The sequence below is a fragment of the Macrosteles quadrilineatus genome, unplaced genomic scaffold (genome assembly GCF_028750875.1).
Source record: "Macrosteles quadrilineatus isolate MER2022 unplaced genomic scaffold, UCM_ALF_1.0 Scaffold_8__2_contigs__length_117827958, whole genome shotgun sequence".
NCBI lineage: Eukaryota > Metazoa > Arthropoda > Insecta > Hemiptera > Cicadellidae > Macrosteles > Macrosteles quadrilineatus.
In genome coordinates, this window is record NW_026542601.1 from 39,125,242 (window position 1) to 39,146,075 (window position 20,834).

The following is a 20,834-nucleotide window of genomic DNA, read 5'->3' on the forward strand; positions in this document are numbered from 1 at the left end:
ACAAGAATATGCATTGAGGCCATGACAAAGTTTATTAATATTACAAGTCATCATTGTTTGTTCTACATCTCGTCAAGTTTGGATGACTACTTTTGCATTAGAAACCGGTGGTCTTTTCTAAATAAATAATTACTTCATCATTGGGGTATTGACATTTAGAAAATATGTACCAAATTAACAAACCAAAAATAGTTTAAATTCAACTTTATAACTACTGTACTAGCTGTTACCCAAGGGCTTTACCCCATTTGACTTCTTAAGTATTAATAAAACTATTGATTGGTTAAGTTAAGCTGAAATAAACAAAACTGAATACAGTAATACAAACAAATAATCACACCTGATTTTAATAAGGAAATGTTAAATTGAAAGAATAACACACAAATAAGTACAGCAAAGGTAACATTTTAAGCATGTGGTTTATGGGGGTGTGATTGGTAGCTTTCTCAAAAGTTCATGGGTACTTTGGGATTTATATATGGATCTTTCATGGAAAATAAACTAATTAGAAAATTCTTCAAATAATCTTGGACTTATTGTTACTGTGAAACAAAAAAACATTAAAAAAGTCTTTACAAGACACAGTCTTTATGTAAATAGTGATTAATTAAATCAATTTAAGAGTTTGCTTACCTTTCTGATAAAATTGCAACTACAGTAAATAAATTCTAAAAATGCTAATATTCATTAGTTTATCTGAAACATTCGTATTAAATAAGAGACACTTAATAAATATCACAGAATAAACATCATATTTATTATATAGTCTTGTTGAAACCGAATAAGTGTAAATACGTGTTTCAAGTGGAATTGGGCGTATTTTTTAATTAATTTCCGTACCTTAAATTGTATCGTTTGTATAAAATCTCTACAACTCCAAATAAACTACTACATTGTAAAGTTTGGGCTATAATATCAATGGTTGTGTTATTATTTTGATCTGTGTAAAGCGAAGAAGAAGTAACCCACCAATCATATAAAACACTTTATAAACCATTGACTATTTACAGACAATAAGTCCTTTTTGTTTGAAGTAAGAATAACAAAGTGAAATCCACACTGTCCGACTTTTATTATTAGAACAAAACTTTTGATACTGGTGGTTTTTATCTGTAGACAAACAATAAATTATAAATTATACATAGTTAAATTACACAATCATTCTTTTTATTCAATATTTTTGATATAATGAAAGCTATAACAATGTTAAGTAAAACTCCACATTTCAACAACTTACAACAATTTGATTTAATTTTCATTAACCTATATTTTTGCAATCGGAAATCGTTACCATGAATTAAATTATCGGTTTAAAAAAATATTTTTAACCGAGCTCGTTTTTTTATCATTTTATTTACAAAATATTAGTTAACTTCTAAAAAATATCATCCTAAGGCTTTTTTTAGCCTTTATAAGACTTTTTAGTAAATGTTTCGCCAAATAAAGTTTCTCTCTCGATACAATTAGGTCGAGTATACTTCAACCCCCGTCTTTGTCTTTCAAGAAGCTTTATCTTTTCGATCAGACTTTTAATACGCGACCGGCACAGCAGTGGCTTCAGTACGGTACGTTCCTTCGTGCATAGAGTATAAAACATGGAGTGCATAGAGAAAGTGTTTTAGATGTGAAGCGTAGATGAAGACAGAAAAACACAACCGGTGTTGGAGACGATTTCTATATTACACAGAGTAGTCTAATAATTGCTTGAAATATATAGTAGCATACAGTAGAGTATACAATTTGGAGAACATAGTGAACGTGTGTTAAGGGTTGAAACTTGGAGAACGGTAGGAAAACACGATGTTGGAGACGATACGTCGATTACACAGAGTAATAAACACTCGTACTTGAAACATAGAGTAGTGCATAGAGTAACGTGGTGGGATATACTACAATAATATTATGTATTAAGTAAAAAATATTACTTTCTATTATTTCTGCTGTTGTAAGCCTTTTATTGTTATTTAACACAGTGAAAGTATAATTTAAATCGTGTTACATTTTTCTTGAAAACTGATATTGTTATGTGTAAGGTGGAAAATTTAAACACAGTGTTAGCTAAAATACATTTTAACATGCTTTTGTAATAATAGTTGATGAAATTTGGTATTTCCAAAATTATTCTTTATAATTTGAACATGACTGATTATTATATGATTGGGTTCGTGGTTTTTCTAACAGCAATTTATCTTATCACGGTTTTGGTATGTTATGTGTTTATTTACCTACAATTTTTTAGTGGTTAGTCAAGATTGTTCTTAATTTTGTAAGTTTTTAATTGTGTTATCTCAGAAACAACATTCTTGCAGTGCATTCTTATATAGTGTCCATTTACAAATTTACAACCTTAATTAAATGAGATATTGTAAGTTAATTTTAAAATGTATACATTTAAACACAGTACAATTCAATTTCAATTTAGCAAAGAATAGTGCCATTACTCTCAACTAAATTCAACTATTTCCTTGACTGTTTAAATTAAATTGACACATAAATGCTAAATACATGTTTAAATGTAAGCTGTGTTTTAAATTGCTTTAGCTAATTCACTCCAGAAATAGTTCAGCCTAATAGCAAAAGCATTTCTTGATGTTTGTAAATTCACCCTGACAATAATTTGAAAATACCACCAAGCCGTCTTCATTTGTCTGGACTCAATTACATAGAATTGTCATTAAAATAAGGACAGTTTTCAATTTTAATTGTAGATACTTTTTCGGACGATAAAATTTTATTACATGTAAATTTGGCATAGGTATTCAAGTGCTAAACAATATTTTGAACAATAATTCCGTCAAAATGTTCAAAAGGGGTTGCACTTAGTTTTGTAGATTTTATGTTTAAGTATGAATAACGACAAAACAAAACTTGATTCCTTTCAAAGTTCTAAGAAATATAGATATACTTTTCAGTAACCATACATTAATGAATTCTGTTCAATACAATTAAGTGAATTCATATGCAGCACAGGAGATAATTAAGTAAACAATGCAGTTTGTACATAAATTCTACTCGCGATCTAATATTGAGCTGCATGCCATTAAATAAACATGAATCGTCGATTTGTTCCAAGTGAAGGCATGCGATCTACCAGCTCGGCAATAGCGGCATAGGGATATTTAAAGAAGCGATAATGTTTTATTTTTGGTTTTATGATGTAGTATCCAAATTATTTTTTACTCTGATATTAACTCACAACCCTAAGAACATCTTCTAGATTGTGATGCTTATCAATAAAAAATTCCAATTTAATAACAATTTCGTATTTTACTGAGTCGACATTACGAGTTAAAAACTTCAATGTGAATAAAGATAACATCTGTTAGATTTTATAGTAACCATTTGAAACACTCAGTTACACTTTATTTCTAATTTGGACATTCTACATGTGTATGTAGGCCTATTAGTAAAATACAGTATCATAATTTTAACCACAAGCTCAAACACATGTATAAAACTGCACTGTGAATTATGACGCAATACTTTTGATGAATCCATTTATAGCATAGGATATTCAGATAATCTTTTGTTTCAGTAGAAGTGTAGCCAAAATTATAAATTTTCAAAAGCTAATACACTGTTTAAGAAAGTATTTTTCTGATTATTTAGAACATTTGACTGCTGGAAACTCATTGAAATCCAAAGTTCAAAAATTTCAAATTCAAACAAGATAACTATTTTGTGTACAACGTCAAAATATCGGAGTTTGTTCAATACAGCCAACATGAATACCAACAAACTTTATTAGACTCGAAATTCCAAGTGATTGTGTTTACTGTGAAGTGGGGTAGAACTGTTAACTTGAAATGCGTCATCATAGACTTCCGGTAGCGCGATGACACAGAAACCGGAAGTAAGACAGTCATGACGCCATGCAAGCTGCCCTCTATATCCGCGGAAAGAAGAAGAAGAAGCTCGGAAAAGGCAGGTGCGAACTCCCAAGCAACGTAGCTACTAAGGAGATCCTTCCGTTTCCGGCGTACCCTCCGCCAGTATGGGTAAGTTAGTAGAGAAAAAGTAGTCCGCATTGTTGCCAACTTAGAGAAAAAAAAGGAAATTAACTAACACTATAAAAATCATATTTGTTTTTTGTAAGTCCATTAAAATAAAATGTGTCTACACTAACCATTTTGAAGAGGATTATTAATTTATTGTTGAAATAAAAACAATGTTATTTAAATTCCGGGAACAAGGATGGGATAACATTTAGGTGTTAAATGTTAAGATAATATTTTCTGCTCATGCAAGAAAGACTTGTCTCCAAACGTCCATGCCTTTTTTATTACTACAATCCATTTCATTCTTACAATTTACATTTTTGTCGTGTACATTTTTTCTTTGTAAAACTCCTTTAAAATTTATCCTAGCAGTATTTATTATTGGTTGTGAAAAAGGACCTCGAATATATTTTTAACTATAAACTAACCATAAATAAATCAATTCTTAATTATTTATTAATGGTTAGTATTTGATGTATTTGATATTTTACCATTCCACACGTCAAACTAAATTATATTGGGACAAGGTTATTATATATAGGTTATTATATATCCCTAGATATATACATTTTTCTAAGACCTAGGCGCATTTTTAATTCTTAGCAGGTAAGTATGTAGTTAAATATTGCTTGTGCTTTTACTGTCCAAAGTTCTTATTATTCTTGTCTGTCATGTTAATAATTAATGCTGACTTCTATCTTGTACTTTTGTATTGTGTATTGTTTAGTCCAGTAAAATAAGACATTTTGGTATGCAAAAGGTCGGGTAGTTCTGATTTTTGGATATGTTGTTAGTATTGGGCCCATAACATAAAATCCAAGTTATCCACCTCGAGATACTGCCGCTCGCCGCGGGGCGCGCCACTTGTTATCGAAATATCAAAAATATAGCAATTCCTATTGTTTTTTACTCGTTCTCGCGAACCGTTTATTTTACCGAAAATTTTGTATTATTACATTAAAGAAGAATAAATTTGTGACAGTTTAAGCCCAACAGCAAGTATGTAGCGTAAATAATGGTCAAAATACAGACCATCAAAATAAATAAATTTTCCAAATACGTATAAAAATTGTGGTTTTTTCAATATTTCCACAATATAGTTGTTTGAAGCAAAGACCGTATTGATTTAGAGAGTATGCCAGTTTATTTGCTATTAATAGAAAATAAATGAAAGTATGAATAAAAATACCCCCACCTCAGCAAACCTGCAGACTAAGTGAATTTCCATTTGCTTGATTTGATTTTCACAAACCTATTTAAATAACATTAGGTTTAACTGATACCTAGGTTTGCTGCTACAGGGAGGGTAATATAGTATATAAAATAATAATACTATGATAAGAAACAAATAAATTTACACAATTTTATAAAAATGTGTGTATAAAGAAGGAAAAAACAATAATTAAAAATTTTCGCTTTGGAATAACTTGAGGTTTTTTAATTTACATTTTTTAATTTTCTCCGTAACCAATAACTGTTAAAAACATTTTAATGTACTAATTTTTTTTTAAGCTCTACAAAATTCTTTCATGATACAATTGTAAAATTGTATGTTTTGAGGGTTATAAATGAAAAAAAAAAAATTCTTACCGGCAAAATACCTATAAGGCAACCGTTCCTATGGCCTTATCATGCCGATCATGCTTCGCGATCTCGTTTTAATAAATAAATGTACGTTTACATGATTCAATGATTTATTTGGCCATCAAGCAAAAGCAATAGGCTAAGTCACTTACAATACAAAGTAAATGATAAATAGTCCATCTCTTGATTCACAAATAAAAGTAATGTTTGTACTCAATTCCACTAAATCGGATGGTTTTTGGGAATCATCGTGCTAACGGACGATAATAACTTTTTTGGATACAGTTTAGTAACATCTTTAGTTTTTTTTATACAGGGTCTCCAAAAAACTCACCTAGTTTGAAAATTTATTTATTTATTGTACTAGATACAAACTACTGTTCAACGACTGATACCATAGAGAACGCTATGCTGATACATTAAATTAATGAAAGCTAATAAAATAAAAGTTATTTTAACACTATCACACCTCAATATGCAAACCATTTGTAGCCCTGCAGACATGCAAGCTATTTTTACTCATTTTTATCAATGATATTTTATTATTTGTATTATAATTTATTAACAAAACTATGTTCAAGGTCAAATAGGTTTACGCAACTTATTGCCAATGTACGAAACTAAAACTTTGAAGTATACTCTACACAGCACGAAATTATTATTACTCATCCATTTGAACAATAGTATTGTGAGGTATGTTTAAAACTATGGAGTCTTTTTCGGACACCCGGTATAGGCCTATATACATATATATTCATATATGTTATAACAATTTGAACCAACAGTATTTCTGGCCTCTAGGAATACCAAAATGAAAAAGTAAATTGGTCCCGGGTCAAGGTCTTACCATGAGACTGTAATAGCGTATTCCCTATAAAGGAAATTTGCTAATAATCAGCATATCATTTATATTGAATGGTGTGAGTTAAGGAAACCACTATTTAATCTTTTCATCAATTTCGTTGTCTCGAGCAATGCGAGAATGGCGCACGTCAACATGTTGCTCGCTGTTAATGTTCAACTGACGTCATTTTTTATAATATTTCTCAACTTCCTACACATTTGATGAGGACGGATCATCCCAAGCGCCCATCAAGTTACAACATTTTGTCTGTTATCCCTATCCTCGAGTCAATCCACCAGAGCTTTTCATTGTCTTTATGAGGGCCTGTTCGATGGCCTAATCAGACCAAATTCCACACCAGAACTTGTATGTACGTCTTGTAGTGAAATTTCAATTCATATTCAGCATATCCTGTATAGATGGGCGCACTTGGCGTGGAAAAATTACCCGCTGCATGGAAGATCTGTAGAGTGATTGTAATTGGAAGATCTTATTTGCCTGATCTTTCAGCCTCAATAAACTGTTAACTATGTTAAACTGTTTTATTTTGTTTTCATGTGAAAGTATTGTACCCAAAGCTTAGCTTAAATATTTATGTATAAACATTTGACAGCTTTGGGAAAAGTAGTTTGCCGTTGAAGGTATATTATGAAGGTCTGTTTTTTCGGCATGTAAACCTACATTTATTAAAACGAGTTCGCGAAGCATGATCAGATCATGGGAACGGTGCTTTATAGGTTTTTATTTTAAGAACAGGTTTTTCGTATTTTTGACCCACAAAACATTTTACAATGTATCTCTAAACCATTGTGTAGAGCTTAAAAACAAATAATTTAGACCATTAAAATGTTTTTACAGTTATTGGTTACGGAGAAAATAAAAAAACCTCAAGTTATTCCAAAGCGAAGATTTTTTATTATTGTTTTTTCCTTATTTATACACACATTTTTATAAAATTGGGTAAATTTATTTGTTTCTTATCATACTATTATTATTTTATATACTATATTACCCTCCCTGTAGCAGCAAACCTAGGTACCAGTTAAACCTAATGTTATTAAATAGGTTTGTGAAAATCAAATCAAGAAAATAGAAATTCGCTTAGTCTGCAGGTTTGCTGAGGTGGGGGTATTTTTATTCATACTTTCATTTATTTTCTAATAATAACAAATAAACTGGCATACTCTCTAAATCAATACGGTGTTTGCTTCAAACAACTATATTGTGGAAATATTGAAAAAACCACAATTTTTATACGTCTTTGGAAAATTTATTTATTTTGATGGTCTGTATTTTGACCATTATTTACGCTACATACTTACTGTTGGGCTTAAACTGTCACAAATTTATTCTTCTTTAATGTAATAATACAACATTTTCGTTAAAATTAACGGTTCGCGAGAACGAGTAAAAAACAATAGGAATTGCCATATTTTTGATATTTCGATAACAAGTGGCGCGCCCCGCGGCGAGCGGCAGTATCTCGAGGTGGATAACTTGGATTTTATGTTATGGGCCCAATACTAACAACATATCCAAAAATCAGAACTACCCGACCTTTTGCACAGCAACCCCTATATTTTCTGACAGATTTACTGGACTATGTTATGCTTTTTGTAAAGTATTTGGTGTTAAGGTATTTATAACATATCGTATGAATATCATGTGGATAATGTATAAACTTTTCAGAGTTAGAAATTAAATACGCTGATTCTCATGGTTATTCCCAGAAGATGAATGAGATTACAGAGCGTATAGCTTTATTCATACATAGCTATATGATGTACAATATGGCTTTATTAAAACTCATTTTAGCGAATTTCCCTATAGGGAAGTAGTATAGGGAGTACCGTAGTACTCATGGTAAGACCTGGACCCGGGACCGATTTAATTTTTCATTTTGACGTCCCTAGAGGCCAAAAACACCATCCGTTCAAATTCATATACAGTGTGAGTTTTAATTGCCCCCCCCCACCTTTTTTCTACATTTTTTCAAATATAAATCACAGACCACATCCAAACATTCTTGGGTAGTAAATACTTCATTTTGACAAGGTGGTCATTTCCGGCCACCATCTTGGATCCGCCGTATTGGATGCAAAATATTTTATTTCAAATGTAAAGGTGGGGTAGATTAAAAAATTAATTCAAAATGATAGGTCACAACACCCCCTTCATATTTAAAATAATTTATCACATTTCAAAATGGCGGATCCAAGATGGCGGCCGAAAAAAATATATCTGTCATAACCAAGTGAAAATTAGTCGACAATGACTGGTAGTGTATACTTATCTTTATCTAGCACTATTATGAGATTATGGTCTTAGTTTGTAAATGCACAATGTTAAAATGGGCTCAAATAAAGTTTTAAAAAGCCCTCATAACTTTAGAATGATCAAGATTTTTAAAAACGGTTTGTGGCATTGTAATCAGGGTAAAAATCTAACTCGAAATAATGGGTCACGACCCCACCTTTACTTTTGAAAAAAATATTTTGCATCCAAGATGGCGGCCGGAAATGACCACCATGTCAAAATGAATTACTTACTACCCAACAATGTTTGGAGGTAGTCTGGGATCGATATTTGAAAAAATATTAGAAAAAAGTTGGGGGGGGGGACAATTAAAATTCACCCTGTATACAGGGTTATTCTAAACGATGGACCCATTTTTAATGCTTTATAATTTTTTTATACTATTAATCTTACCGCTATAAAATACACATCAAACGAAAAAGTAGCTCAAAGAGTTTATGCCTTCCAAAGACACATCATTTAACAAAATCGATCCAGCAGTATGCCTAACGGTCACGGAGAAAATTCAAAATAGTGTAATTTAAAATTCCCATGTTATTCTTATGGAGAAAATGAAAATTGTTGTAGTTTACTTGTTTATGGATGTATGTTGATAAAATTTGGCAAATTTATTTATTTCATCCTATACTATTGACATATGGCTAAAAAACACTTTTTACCTTCCCCGTAGCAGCAAACCTAAGCACTTGTTAAATCTAATGTTATTTAAATTGGGAATAAATATGTCTTATTTATGGAAATATTTTAGTAAAAATGTAATCAGCAAGTTGAAATTCGCTTAGTCTGCAGGTTTTCTGCGGCGGGGGTATTATTTTTAGTTGGAATCATTTCGAAACTCATCAAACTAACTTATGAGTATGCTTATGTTTTAGGCTGGTTTTTACTTATTAGGCTCCACACTACCTTTGATATTTCTCTAAATAAATACTGTTTTTAATTTCCATAATTAACTAATAAAAGTATCCTAATAATAACGATATTTTTTATTGATATTGGTTGTTTTATCGGTATTGGTATCGATTGATTGGTTGTTGAATTCAAGACTATTTTCCGACTTTATACAGATTTACTTTATTCTGATACTTTATTAAAAATATTAATGCCCTAAGATCAAGAACAATAGTTTTACCCTTTTTTGACTTCTTACAATTAATTTACTAATTGGATTTTTGATTCATATTATTCGTTCATTCACCTATTCCTACTGGATTATTTTATTAACATTTGCTTATTCATTGCTAAGATGAATAATGTTATATTTATCCATTTGCTAATTTATTCTATAATTAGGTTGCTATTTACTTATTGCCTAATTAGTTAATCGGATTGGCACTTAACAGTTGTCAAATTATTTGATTATTATTATTGATACACACCTATTATTGGGACTATTGTACCGAGTTAAAATTACGCATTCACTTAATTGATTTTCATATTGTTATTCATCCACTCGCTAAGTGGATGTTGTATTGTTACTAACCTATTCACTACTTCACTGGATTATTGACTTGGTATTTACCCATTCGCAATTTAATTGGATTATTGGATTAATAGCTATTCCAAAGCAATTGGTACTTTTAACCTATGCAACTTCCAAAACATGTTTATACACCACCAATCGTACCACTCAAAAACTCGAAAGTACAAAAAACAAACCCAATATACTTTCCAGACATATCCTTTATTGAGACGAGTGGCTTGCACACAACCTAAATCACAATCAAAATGTTGTAAAACAGGTAGCCCACCTTAAATAAACCAACATTGATCATATCAGCTGGCAAGAATCAATTACGTCATGAGGGTAAATCGTTGTCGTCAAAGCGCAGTAGGAGGGGAATGACGCCATTGGGAGGAGAATGACGTCACCACATTGTTGAGTGGTGGGGGTATGACGTAATGTCAGGAGGGGGAAGTGACGTCATTCCACGTGTTTTACCCCAATAAGCCACTGCTTGATGTCCCCTTGGCCCAATTCCAACATTGTTAAATTCATCAACAACTTGTTCAAAGTGAAAGTAGGGTACGGTTTTTGACAGGCGAAAACAACTTTTGAAAGTTAAGTCAAACAAGGGGAGAAGTATAAGAAAACAATTCTTATTTGTAATACTTTGTAAAGGGGTTGATGAAAGTTAGATTTGAGTGGATTTGTTATCATGGGACCTCTGTATGGGCATTTTCAGACAGTTGATTATCTATAGTAGAATAAAATTTGATACATAACAAACTAACACAGTTTTAATAAAATAAATAATGAATAAACCAAAAATTTCAAATAAACTGTGAATAATTGTAAATAATGTACAACAATTTTTCAAAATTACATTGAGGTTTATGTTGGTGATAATATAATTTTTAAGGTTCAGTTAGGAATCCTATCGTTTTCATTAAAAATTGATATCTAGATTATGGAAACTAGATTAATCAACCATAAAATAGTTCAAACACCAAACAAATAAATACCAAACAGAAATTAGTTATACCACTAGTCTATGAATTACCAGAATAATAAAACCTCACTTAACACATTAGCTACCAACTATACTCATCCCTCAGTTGCAGAGAAGTGTGACGGTCGGTAGGGAACGTGTTAACACATTAGCTACCAACTATACTCATCCCTCAGTTGCAGAGAAGTGTGACGGTCGGTAGGGAACGTGTTAACACATTAGCTACCAACTATACTCATCCCTCAGTTACAGAGAAGTGTGACGGTCAGTAGGGAACGTGTTAACACATTAGCTACCAACTATACTCATCCCTCAGTTACAGAGAAGTGTGACGGTCGGTAGGAAACGTGTTAAAGATACCTTACTTAAATGTATGTATTAAATGTACTCATACTAGCTACATTTATTGAACTTTTCACAACCCTAACTTTAAACATAATTCAGAGAATCTTGTAACTAATGAGATTACAAAAAACTAATTGTTTTGAAAATTGTAATACTTCCCTCTTTACTGGATTTAAAAAATCAAACCTGGTATTAACAGTGTTATACATTGTTACACTATCTGTGAGAGTATTACTAAATAAAATAGATGTAGTACTATATTTCGTGTAATACAAAGAGTATTAAATTTGAGAAAGTATTTATTGAGTAAGAGATTAGTTACGAAAAGATAAAAACAAAGATAAAACCCCCAACAGTGATGAAAACAGAGATGAAACAGTGATGAAGAGGTCCCACCAATTCTAAAAAGTCCCACGAAACGGAAAGCTGAAGAGAATTCGATAAATGTAGAGTATTCCTTGAGTAAGGCCCTCGGAATGCTTGATATTAGAAGTCAGGATGTGGAAGGCAGTGGGAAGGGCGGGAATGTGATAATGAGAACGGGAATATTACCGGAAATAGGTCAGGGAGACGGAAGTCTGTCAATATGAACACTTATTGGGCGACAGAGTTGAAGGCCTTACAGTTTACAGCTTTAGATTTTAACGTAATTTAGGTTAAATCACAAATAGAGGTGAAATAATTTGGGGTAGTATATGATTTGTTGTGGATACGGAAATCTGAACATATGAACCACAGACAATATAGTGATATGAACACTTATTGGGTGCAGTGGGTTCCAGCAGAAGCCACCACCAGCTCCAGGAGAGCAGGAGAAATTGTTCAAAATACTTATCTCATAACCATTTAGTATCATTATAATTAGCCATTTGTTGATAACTAAAGGAAATTCTCGGCACCATTGGTTTTTAGGACAAGTATAGGTACCAACAATCAACGTTAAAATGATTAGGTAATAAGTAATGATTCTAAGGCAAAAACTCGAAACCAATACTAGAAAAGAAATCACGGGAACATTCCATGAGCTCGCTATCAAAATCAGGTGCGCTAAAAACTATACTTTATTTCCAATAAGTTGTTTCCTATTGGAAGTAAATCAATGGTCTAAGGTATATATTTTACTGCATAGAATTTACCTGGGCTCATTAAGAAAAGTGCTTGCCAATAAGAGTGGTTGTATACAACAACACTTTTTAAGAAGAGCAGATTATTTGTAATTTGTGGTTTTTCATAAAAAAACAATACATTTCAATATCACCAATAGGCCTATATGTTATTATTTAAATTGGTATATCTAAAACATGCCACTCATTGTCGATGTAACAAAATACTCATTAATCATTGTCTCAATAATTCCATACCAATACCTTATTTTACTCAAAACTTAACAATGTACCATGTTTATAATGATAAAATAAAAAAATACTATACCATCTTATAACTATTTGACATCCTATAATATCTTAACCAAAGTCCATAACTCATTTCAATACTACATGACACTAACAAAGACTTTTAAATAACACTATATATTTACAGTATATATATGTATCTAGTTCAGGCTCCACTCAACCGTTTCAACTAAAAAGCAATCTGTATTTAATATAAATATTTTAATTACCATCTGAGGCTTAAGACCCGCTGCAGTAGGATATAACTATTAAATCTGACTCGAGGCTTAAGGAGAGGGATTTCTTAAATCTGAGTCCTCATTTAATCTCTTCAAAGTAATAATCCGATATTTAAATTACCTTAGTTATTGTAACCGTTTTGCGCAGACTTCTTTTAAACTAAATTAATTCCAATTTACACCCACAACAGTCTATAATGATCTGTCGATTGTTGAGACACTTTGAAGACCGTCCTTCAATTATTGCACAGTTTATTACATCTAACTCTTTTCTTTATGTTGTTAAATTGAAGTAGTGCTATACTCAAACTAATAATTCTCTTGACGAGAATCAATATACTACCCACTAAGTGGGAATAACTGAATAAAACCAGAGAAGGGAATAATATTGTTCCACCCATCACAACAGTGTTTTATGCCAGGGACAGGATATAATTAAATTTCCATGAAAGTTGTTGCTAACAAGAGTGTCAAAGCCATTATTGTTTTGGTCTCTAATTTAACACACTTGTTTCAAGGTTATTTTTCCTATGCGGGTATACACTTCTCAATTGATAATTACTCTTTCTACTATAGGCTGCAATAAAGTTTGTCTTTATACGTGTAAACTAGCTGTTCTGAATTATAGGCCTACACAGTTTTAACTGACTACTCCCGTACGTAGGACGGGCTAACACCTCGTAAAAATATAATACCCCCGTCGTAGCAAACCTGCATACTAAGCGAATTTCCATTTACCCGGCTTGATTTCTACTAAAATATTCCCTATAAATTTTCAGATTTATTTCCTATTTAAATAACATTAATTTTAGTAAATAGTTAGGTTTGCTGCTACGGGGAAGATGTTGAGGTGTGTTTTTTCAATTGAAATATTGATAGCTTAGTATGAAATAAACCAAATTGCCAAATTTGATTAAAATATATCCATAAACAAGCAAACTAGAACAGTTTATTTATTCTCCATAAGAATAACATGGGAATTTTAAATTTACAATTTTTAAATTTTCTCCGTAGTCAATGAACATTCAAAAACACTTCAATATACGAAATTATTTGTTTTTTTAAGCTCTTCAAAATGGTCTAGAGAGAAATTTAGAAATTTAAAGTTTTTAGGGTCAAAAATGAGAAAAACCCATTTTACCCCATAAAACCCACCATAAACCCCTGATCCCATGGTCCGATTATGCTGGTTCGCGAACTCGTTCGAATAAACGTAGGTTTACACGTTTGTAACAAATTTCATCAAAATCTGATCAATTTTGCTCGAGTTATCGCGCTAACGGACACTTATATATTTTATATGAATTTGAACGGATGGTGTTTTTGCCCTCTGGGGACCTCAAAACGAAAAAGTAAATCGGTCCCGGGTCTAGGTCTTACCATGAGACCTACGGTAATAGCTTATTCCCTATATGGGAAATTCGCTAAAACTACAGTAGATTTGTTACAAAAATAATGAAATGTGTTAAACTCTATTAAATAGATTCAGTATTCTTCTAATTTCATCACCAAAATGTTGTTGCCCTAGCTTAATATTTTTTTAACTCACCAAGAGCCTACAAACACACACTACGTCAAACTTGAGATATTTTTCATCGCACAACGATTAACACTGAAATAAGTATTTAAAAACAAATCTTAAGACTGTAAATATAAAGGTTTTGTAAACAAAACACAGTTGTTTAATGCAACTCTAATTATAAGTTATTATGAGTCACTATTAAACGTCAAACCATCCCTATTGGGGGTTACGTTGGTATCTCTGTTTCATTTACTTCATTGCCGATCAGCTGATATGTATTGTTGAGGTTTAGCGTTATTGGGAATCTATTGTAAATAAGACTTAACATGGCGTTTTCGCAAGCTCGAATAAAGTATGTATTGTAGGTCTATGTTCTTTCTCTACATGACCTTAAAATTGTTTCCTTAAAATTGTTAAAGTCAATATGTAGCTGATATATTAGACAATGAAATCACACATGTAAACTTAATTTCAAACTTGTCTTGGTATATAACCAACGATTTACTCAAAGTACTCTTCTACACTCTAAACCGCATAAATAGCTATGAAATGCATAGCTATCGGCGATGAAATAAAGAAAACAGTGATACCAACGTACTTGCTTGTTTTGACGTTAAAAAGTGTTTCGTGATACATGTTGTTTGGGCTGCGTTGAAAAAGCACCCTGTATTTGGCGTTGGGGTTTTCACAAATAGTAAACACATTTATTTTTTTTATTTTTTGCGATATAATGTTTCAGTGGGTAAAATATTGATTCTTTGTTGTTGTGTTAAAAGTTATTATACAATACATTAGTATATAAATTGGTTTCCCCAATTTTGTAAATTAACTCTTGTCCTACTAAAAGTCTAATTAGGTAACAAACATGTTTATAGAGGTTGAATTACCCTTTATTTTCGTCCTAGCTCAAAAGAGTTGTAGATACTATACAACTATTTTGACATGGGACGAAAATAAAAGGTAATTAAAACACTATAAATATTTGTCTTACCAGTTCAGGGGCAAACAACAACGAAGAGCTAATTATTTTACTTTCAACGTGTGTATGTATTGGGTTTATACATTTAACAAGGATGTTTTACAAATATATCCGTACCCAAAAATGCTCAACCTTACTGTATTGAAAATGTAAATTACGTATCTCATGCATAAAAATGTCGTTCACTACATCGTTATTCAGATTGAAAGCCTATAGTAACACTAGATCAGTTAGTCCCATGGCCATAATAGTAACAGTTCCATAAACTGTGATTGCCCTGTAACAGTTCCACGTGGACTCCGTTAATCAATGTTATTGATTCAGCAGTGACCGTTACAAAACAACCCCAGGGGTTTACACAGAAATTGCTTTTACCTGGGGAATTGATAATGTTGGAGAAGTAGTTTTATTATCAGATCAAAATTTGAAGGGTTACAAATTGATTAACAAAGAACAATTTGGTAAGTACCATTAAGCGTAAACTTTATTTTATGCAGTAATAATATTAATGTTCCCTAGAGCAATGCTCTGTCACCTTTTGCTTTAAAAACTATATTACAAGCCTATTCATATATGTTTAACAATTTATTGTCAAATCACAATTATGGAAACTATATATGTCTACAATCTTCTTAATACTTGTGTGTACTACTCTCACATTCGTATACGGTATACGTATATTTATACTACAAAGTCATTTAAACTTTGTAGAAGAAAAAAAGAAAGAGAACGAAAAAGAATGAAATCATAAACACTCAACATAGACATGTATTTTACACCAAAGACAAGCTGCCCTTACAAATCTCAAGCAAGGACAAGGGGGCTTTGTCTTACAAAGTAGCACGTTTTTTCCAGAAAATTACCAAAAGAAGTAAAAGATCAAATAAACATTCAAAATTTAAACTAAAACTAAAAACTTACTTGGTTGGAAAAGTGATATATTCAATAGAAGAGTATATGAATAATTGAGCGGAGAGAGCTAAGCTATTTGAGACCGGACTTTATGCAAACTATGCCAATAATTAACTCATTAACGGCTGAACATATTTAATCCAAACTTTCCAGGGTTATTTTGGAAAACAGTGTTAATGTTATTAAACAAACAAATTTCAATTTGATAATGTCTGTACAATTTAAAACAATCATCATGTTTTTTGCATTAGCCTTATGAGTTTCCATGATGGTTACGAGATAACAACGCAGATGTAAACAAAGAATAATATCATATCATATCATAGTATATCCTTGTTAGATCGTTAGCAAACTAATATACGATCTAACTACAGCACAAAGGAAAACCACTCAGGTGACAACGTTTGATCAAAGAATACAGAGAAAGTATTAATACCCCCGCCGCAGCAAACCTGTAGACTAAGCGAATTTCCATTTGACTGATTGGATTTACCCTGAAATGTCTACTTAAAAATATAACATTTATTCTTGATTTAAATAGAATTAGTTTAACAAGTACTTAGGTTTGCTGCATCAGGGAGGGTAAAACTGTTTTTTTTTTTTTTTATGTGAATAGTTGGTAAGAAATAAAAACATTTTCCAAATTTGATCAAAATATGTTCACAAACAAGCAAACTACAACAGTTTACTTATTCTCCATAAAAATAACATGGGAATTTTAAATTTACAATTTTTTAGAATTTTCTCCGTAACCATTAGGCGCATAATAATGCTTCAATATACAAAATTATTTGTTTTTTTAAGCTCTACAAAATGGTTTGGAGAGAAATTGCTAAATTTCATGTTTTTTGGGTCAAAAATGGGAAAACCCTATTTTTACCCCATAAAACCCCCCGTAAACCCCCGTTCCCATGGTCCGATCATGCTGGATCGCGAACTCGTTCGAATAAACGTACGTTTACACGTTTGTACCAAATTTCATCAAAATCGGATCATTTTTGCTCGAGTTATCGTACTAACGGACACATATATATATATATATATATAAATATATATATATATATATATATATATATATAAATTTGAACGGATGGTGTTTTTGGCCTCTAGGGACCTCAAAACGAAAAAAAAAATCGGTCCCGGGTCCAGGTCTTACCATGAGTACTACGGTAATAGCTTATTCCCTATATGGGAAATTCGCTAAAAGGCACTTGGAAACTACCATTGTATTTACTGATTTTATCTGCAATCCTAAAATGCTAAGGAAATGGAGGGAAACAGGTCCACGATGTAGGAAGTGGTGAAGGAAGTAGAAAAGGCTGGCAGTGCGGAATTTAGGATATTTTAAGGATATTTCGTTATCATAATCGTATAATCCTATACTCTTATATGAGCAATGTTTGCTTGTATGTATGCTTACAAAGATCTCGAAAACGGTTTTGACAATTTCTTTTAAATGTTGTAAATAACTTATTTCTATCCTAAAAACTCAATTGACTAAAGCCACTACCTAAGGAATATTCGAGTTTCACAACTCATTTGAAATTTTAAAAATTAAACATTGGCCTCATGGGTTGCCAAGTAACTATGTTGGTTGAACAAAATAACAAGGAAAAAGGAAAAAGTAAACAAAAGACTTGTAACATAATTGTGTTTATAACAAGCCAACCACAGCAAATCATAATTTGCAGTACAAAAGGAAAAACATCAGTAGTTACTATAGAGCAAAGATTACACTGAAGATCAATCTATATAGTGGAAAATAGTTCCCCTATATGAGTGATTTTACCATCATAATAAATTAAAATTCCACTTACTTAAATAGTTAGGTCCAAAATTAGTTGTAAATAAGACTAGAGTTTCCTTTGATTTTACAATCGAAATCAAGTATACCGAGCTATGGCTCGGTCCCGCGCTACTAAAAGATATTTGTTAACTATTTTGTTCAATCCGCTCAATTGGCGGACCTGAGACCGCACACCTAGTAATACATTATATTAATGTAAATAGCTAATTTGACACTATTCGGATGTACAAACGTGTATTTGTTTTTATATAAATGAAGATATTTTGATTTGATTTATTTACGTAATTCTCAATGAATTTGAATGCAACTTGACATCTACAATGACACTTTTGAGTCACTGTGTTTGTACCGATTTGGTTTACCTCATTTGGTGTTTGAACTTATTTTAATGTAATATAAAAGCTTCCCTACAAAATGTTCATATTGTTTTCAAATTGACACTTCATAGATATATATTAGAAAATTAGAGTATTTTTTAGGTTATTCAACACTACCTATTCAAGATTTTTTTTTCTGTGTTTAATTATATTCATGTAGTACCCACTGCCTTATAGATTATTTAGTTTATACCAACTAAATAACATTCATATTTCGGAAAAAAATTGTTCAGATAAATAAAAATTTGAAGTCAGTCATCGGTTGGTCGGTTTTGAACTTGAACCTACAAAAAATCCTTTTTGTTTGTGTAGAATTTAAACTAAACCACAAAACAATTGCATTGTAGCAAAGCAGGGGGTGTTTCATAAATCCAATTATTGCACCTCTAAAGGCTTTTCAGTGCTATTCTATTTTTAGACTGCAAAATAGAATCATACCCCCCCCCTCCCCCCACCAGTCAATGATTGGAGCCCTTGTCAGTAATTGGATGGTTGTTAACTCAGAATTCCTTCTCATGCATCATTTATACATTTTACTTATACATGCCAAACAATATTACTTTTGTGGATCTAAATTTTATAGACTGTATTTTTCAAGATTTATTAAATGTGAAAATTATTATTGAATTATTAGAATTATTAGGATTGCTTTCATAGTAGTGAAAGCCAGTTGAGCGGAGCGATCACATTTTGTGGCAATAAATAAACAAATTTTTATAGATATAAGTTAATACAAAATACATAAGTTCAATTCATAAGTTTAACTTATCAGTTTCGCTCAGAACTACCAACATCCGTAATAAGTTCCTTAAGTAAGGATGTAGACATTACATACATCTATATCTATCTTCTATCTTTATTTACCTAAGCCGATTATTTGCGTAAAAATTTCGGGCAACTGAGAAGTCGTAGAACGACGGAAGAGGGCTTAAATTAGGTCTCAATCCCGCGACGGCGGGGAAAATAATGAAATCTCCAAAGCGTTAACACAAAATTAGATAAGTAAAATGTTCTCCGAAAGAATAGCATTAGAAGCCATTTTCTGGTGTTTTTTTTTTCAATTTCAATACAGCTGATCGTGATTTATCACTAAGCCAGTACGCAATATTAACATTTGGAAGATTTGCCAGTCAATTCTGCAATGAACTATTATATAAAACCATTGTTAACGTTACCTATAATAATTAAGACTTTTTAGTTACCATGCAGAATGTTGAAATAAATGAATTTACTGTTAAACTTTTCAAATTTGTGTATTTTTAACGTTTAATATGAAAATAACCACATTGACTAAATAATTAACGATTCAAGAGTAAATGGAAAACTTTTGCTTTGTTTTTATTTCAAAACATATGTTTAAGATTTATTCTACACTTTCTTTTAGCGAATTTCCCATATAGGGACTAAGCTATTACCGTAGTACTCATGGTAAGACCTGGACCCGGGACCGATTTATTTTTTCGTTTTGAGGTCCCTAGAGGCCAAAAACACCATCCGTTCAAATTCATATATATATATATATATATCTAATATATAAAATTCTCGTGTCACAGTGTTTGTCTGCAAACTCCTCCGGAACGACTTCACCGATCGTTATGAAATTTGGTGTGTAAATTCTGTAGGTATGCGAATAGAAAGTAAACTATTTCCCGTTTCGAAATTCTTAAAAGGGCTCCGCCCCAGTGGCTCTGGAGTTTCCCATGTTAACCTTATGAGAAATGGAATTAATGAATCTTAACAGCTGTTTCAATTAAACAAGTTGGTTCTGTTCTATGATGTTCAATAGCATTAAAGTTACAAGGATTACCAACAGGGTGCAGCACTATTATTTCTTTTACAACAGCTAATTTGCAACCAAAAGGTGAGTGAGCGTAGCGAACGAACTTCAACCTGGAGGCGAGTTAGCGTAGCGAACGAGCTAACCTGAAGGCAAGTGAGCGCAGCGAACGAGCTCCAACCCAAAGGTGAGTGAGCGTAGCGAACGAGCTCCAACCCAAAGGTGAGTGAGCTTAGCGAACGAACTTCAACCTGGGGGCGAGTTAGCGTAGCGAACGAGCTAACCTGAAGGCA

General features: G+C 31.9%; 1 protein-coding gene across 5 annotated transcripts in view; it reads left to right on the top strand.

Annotated features, from left to right (window-relative positions):
- LOC129000129 (uncharacterized) overlaps window positions 1-20,834 on the top strand; it is a 151,942-nt gene that overhangs the window by 121,158 nt on the left and 9,950 nt on the right. The window contains exons 1-2 of one of the 5 annotated variants that reach the window (XM_054427047.1): window positions 1,678-1,830; window positions 3,610-3,998. The exons of 3 other annotated variants lie outside the window; for them this stretch is intronic. In XM_054427047.1, coding sequence (XP_054283022.1) covers window positions 3,873-3,998 — 126 coding nt within the window. In that variant the 5' untranslated portion in view covers window positions 1,678-1,830; window positions 3,610-3,872. Of the gene's footprint in view, window positions 1-1,677; window positions 1,831-3,609; window positions 3,999-20,834 lie in introns of those variants that run through there. One more of the 5 variants, XM_054427048.1, reaches the window with a different exon arrangement.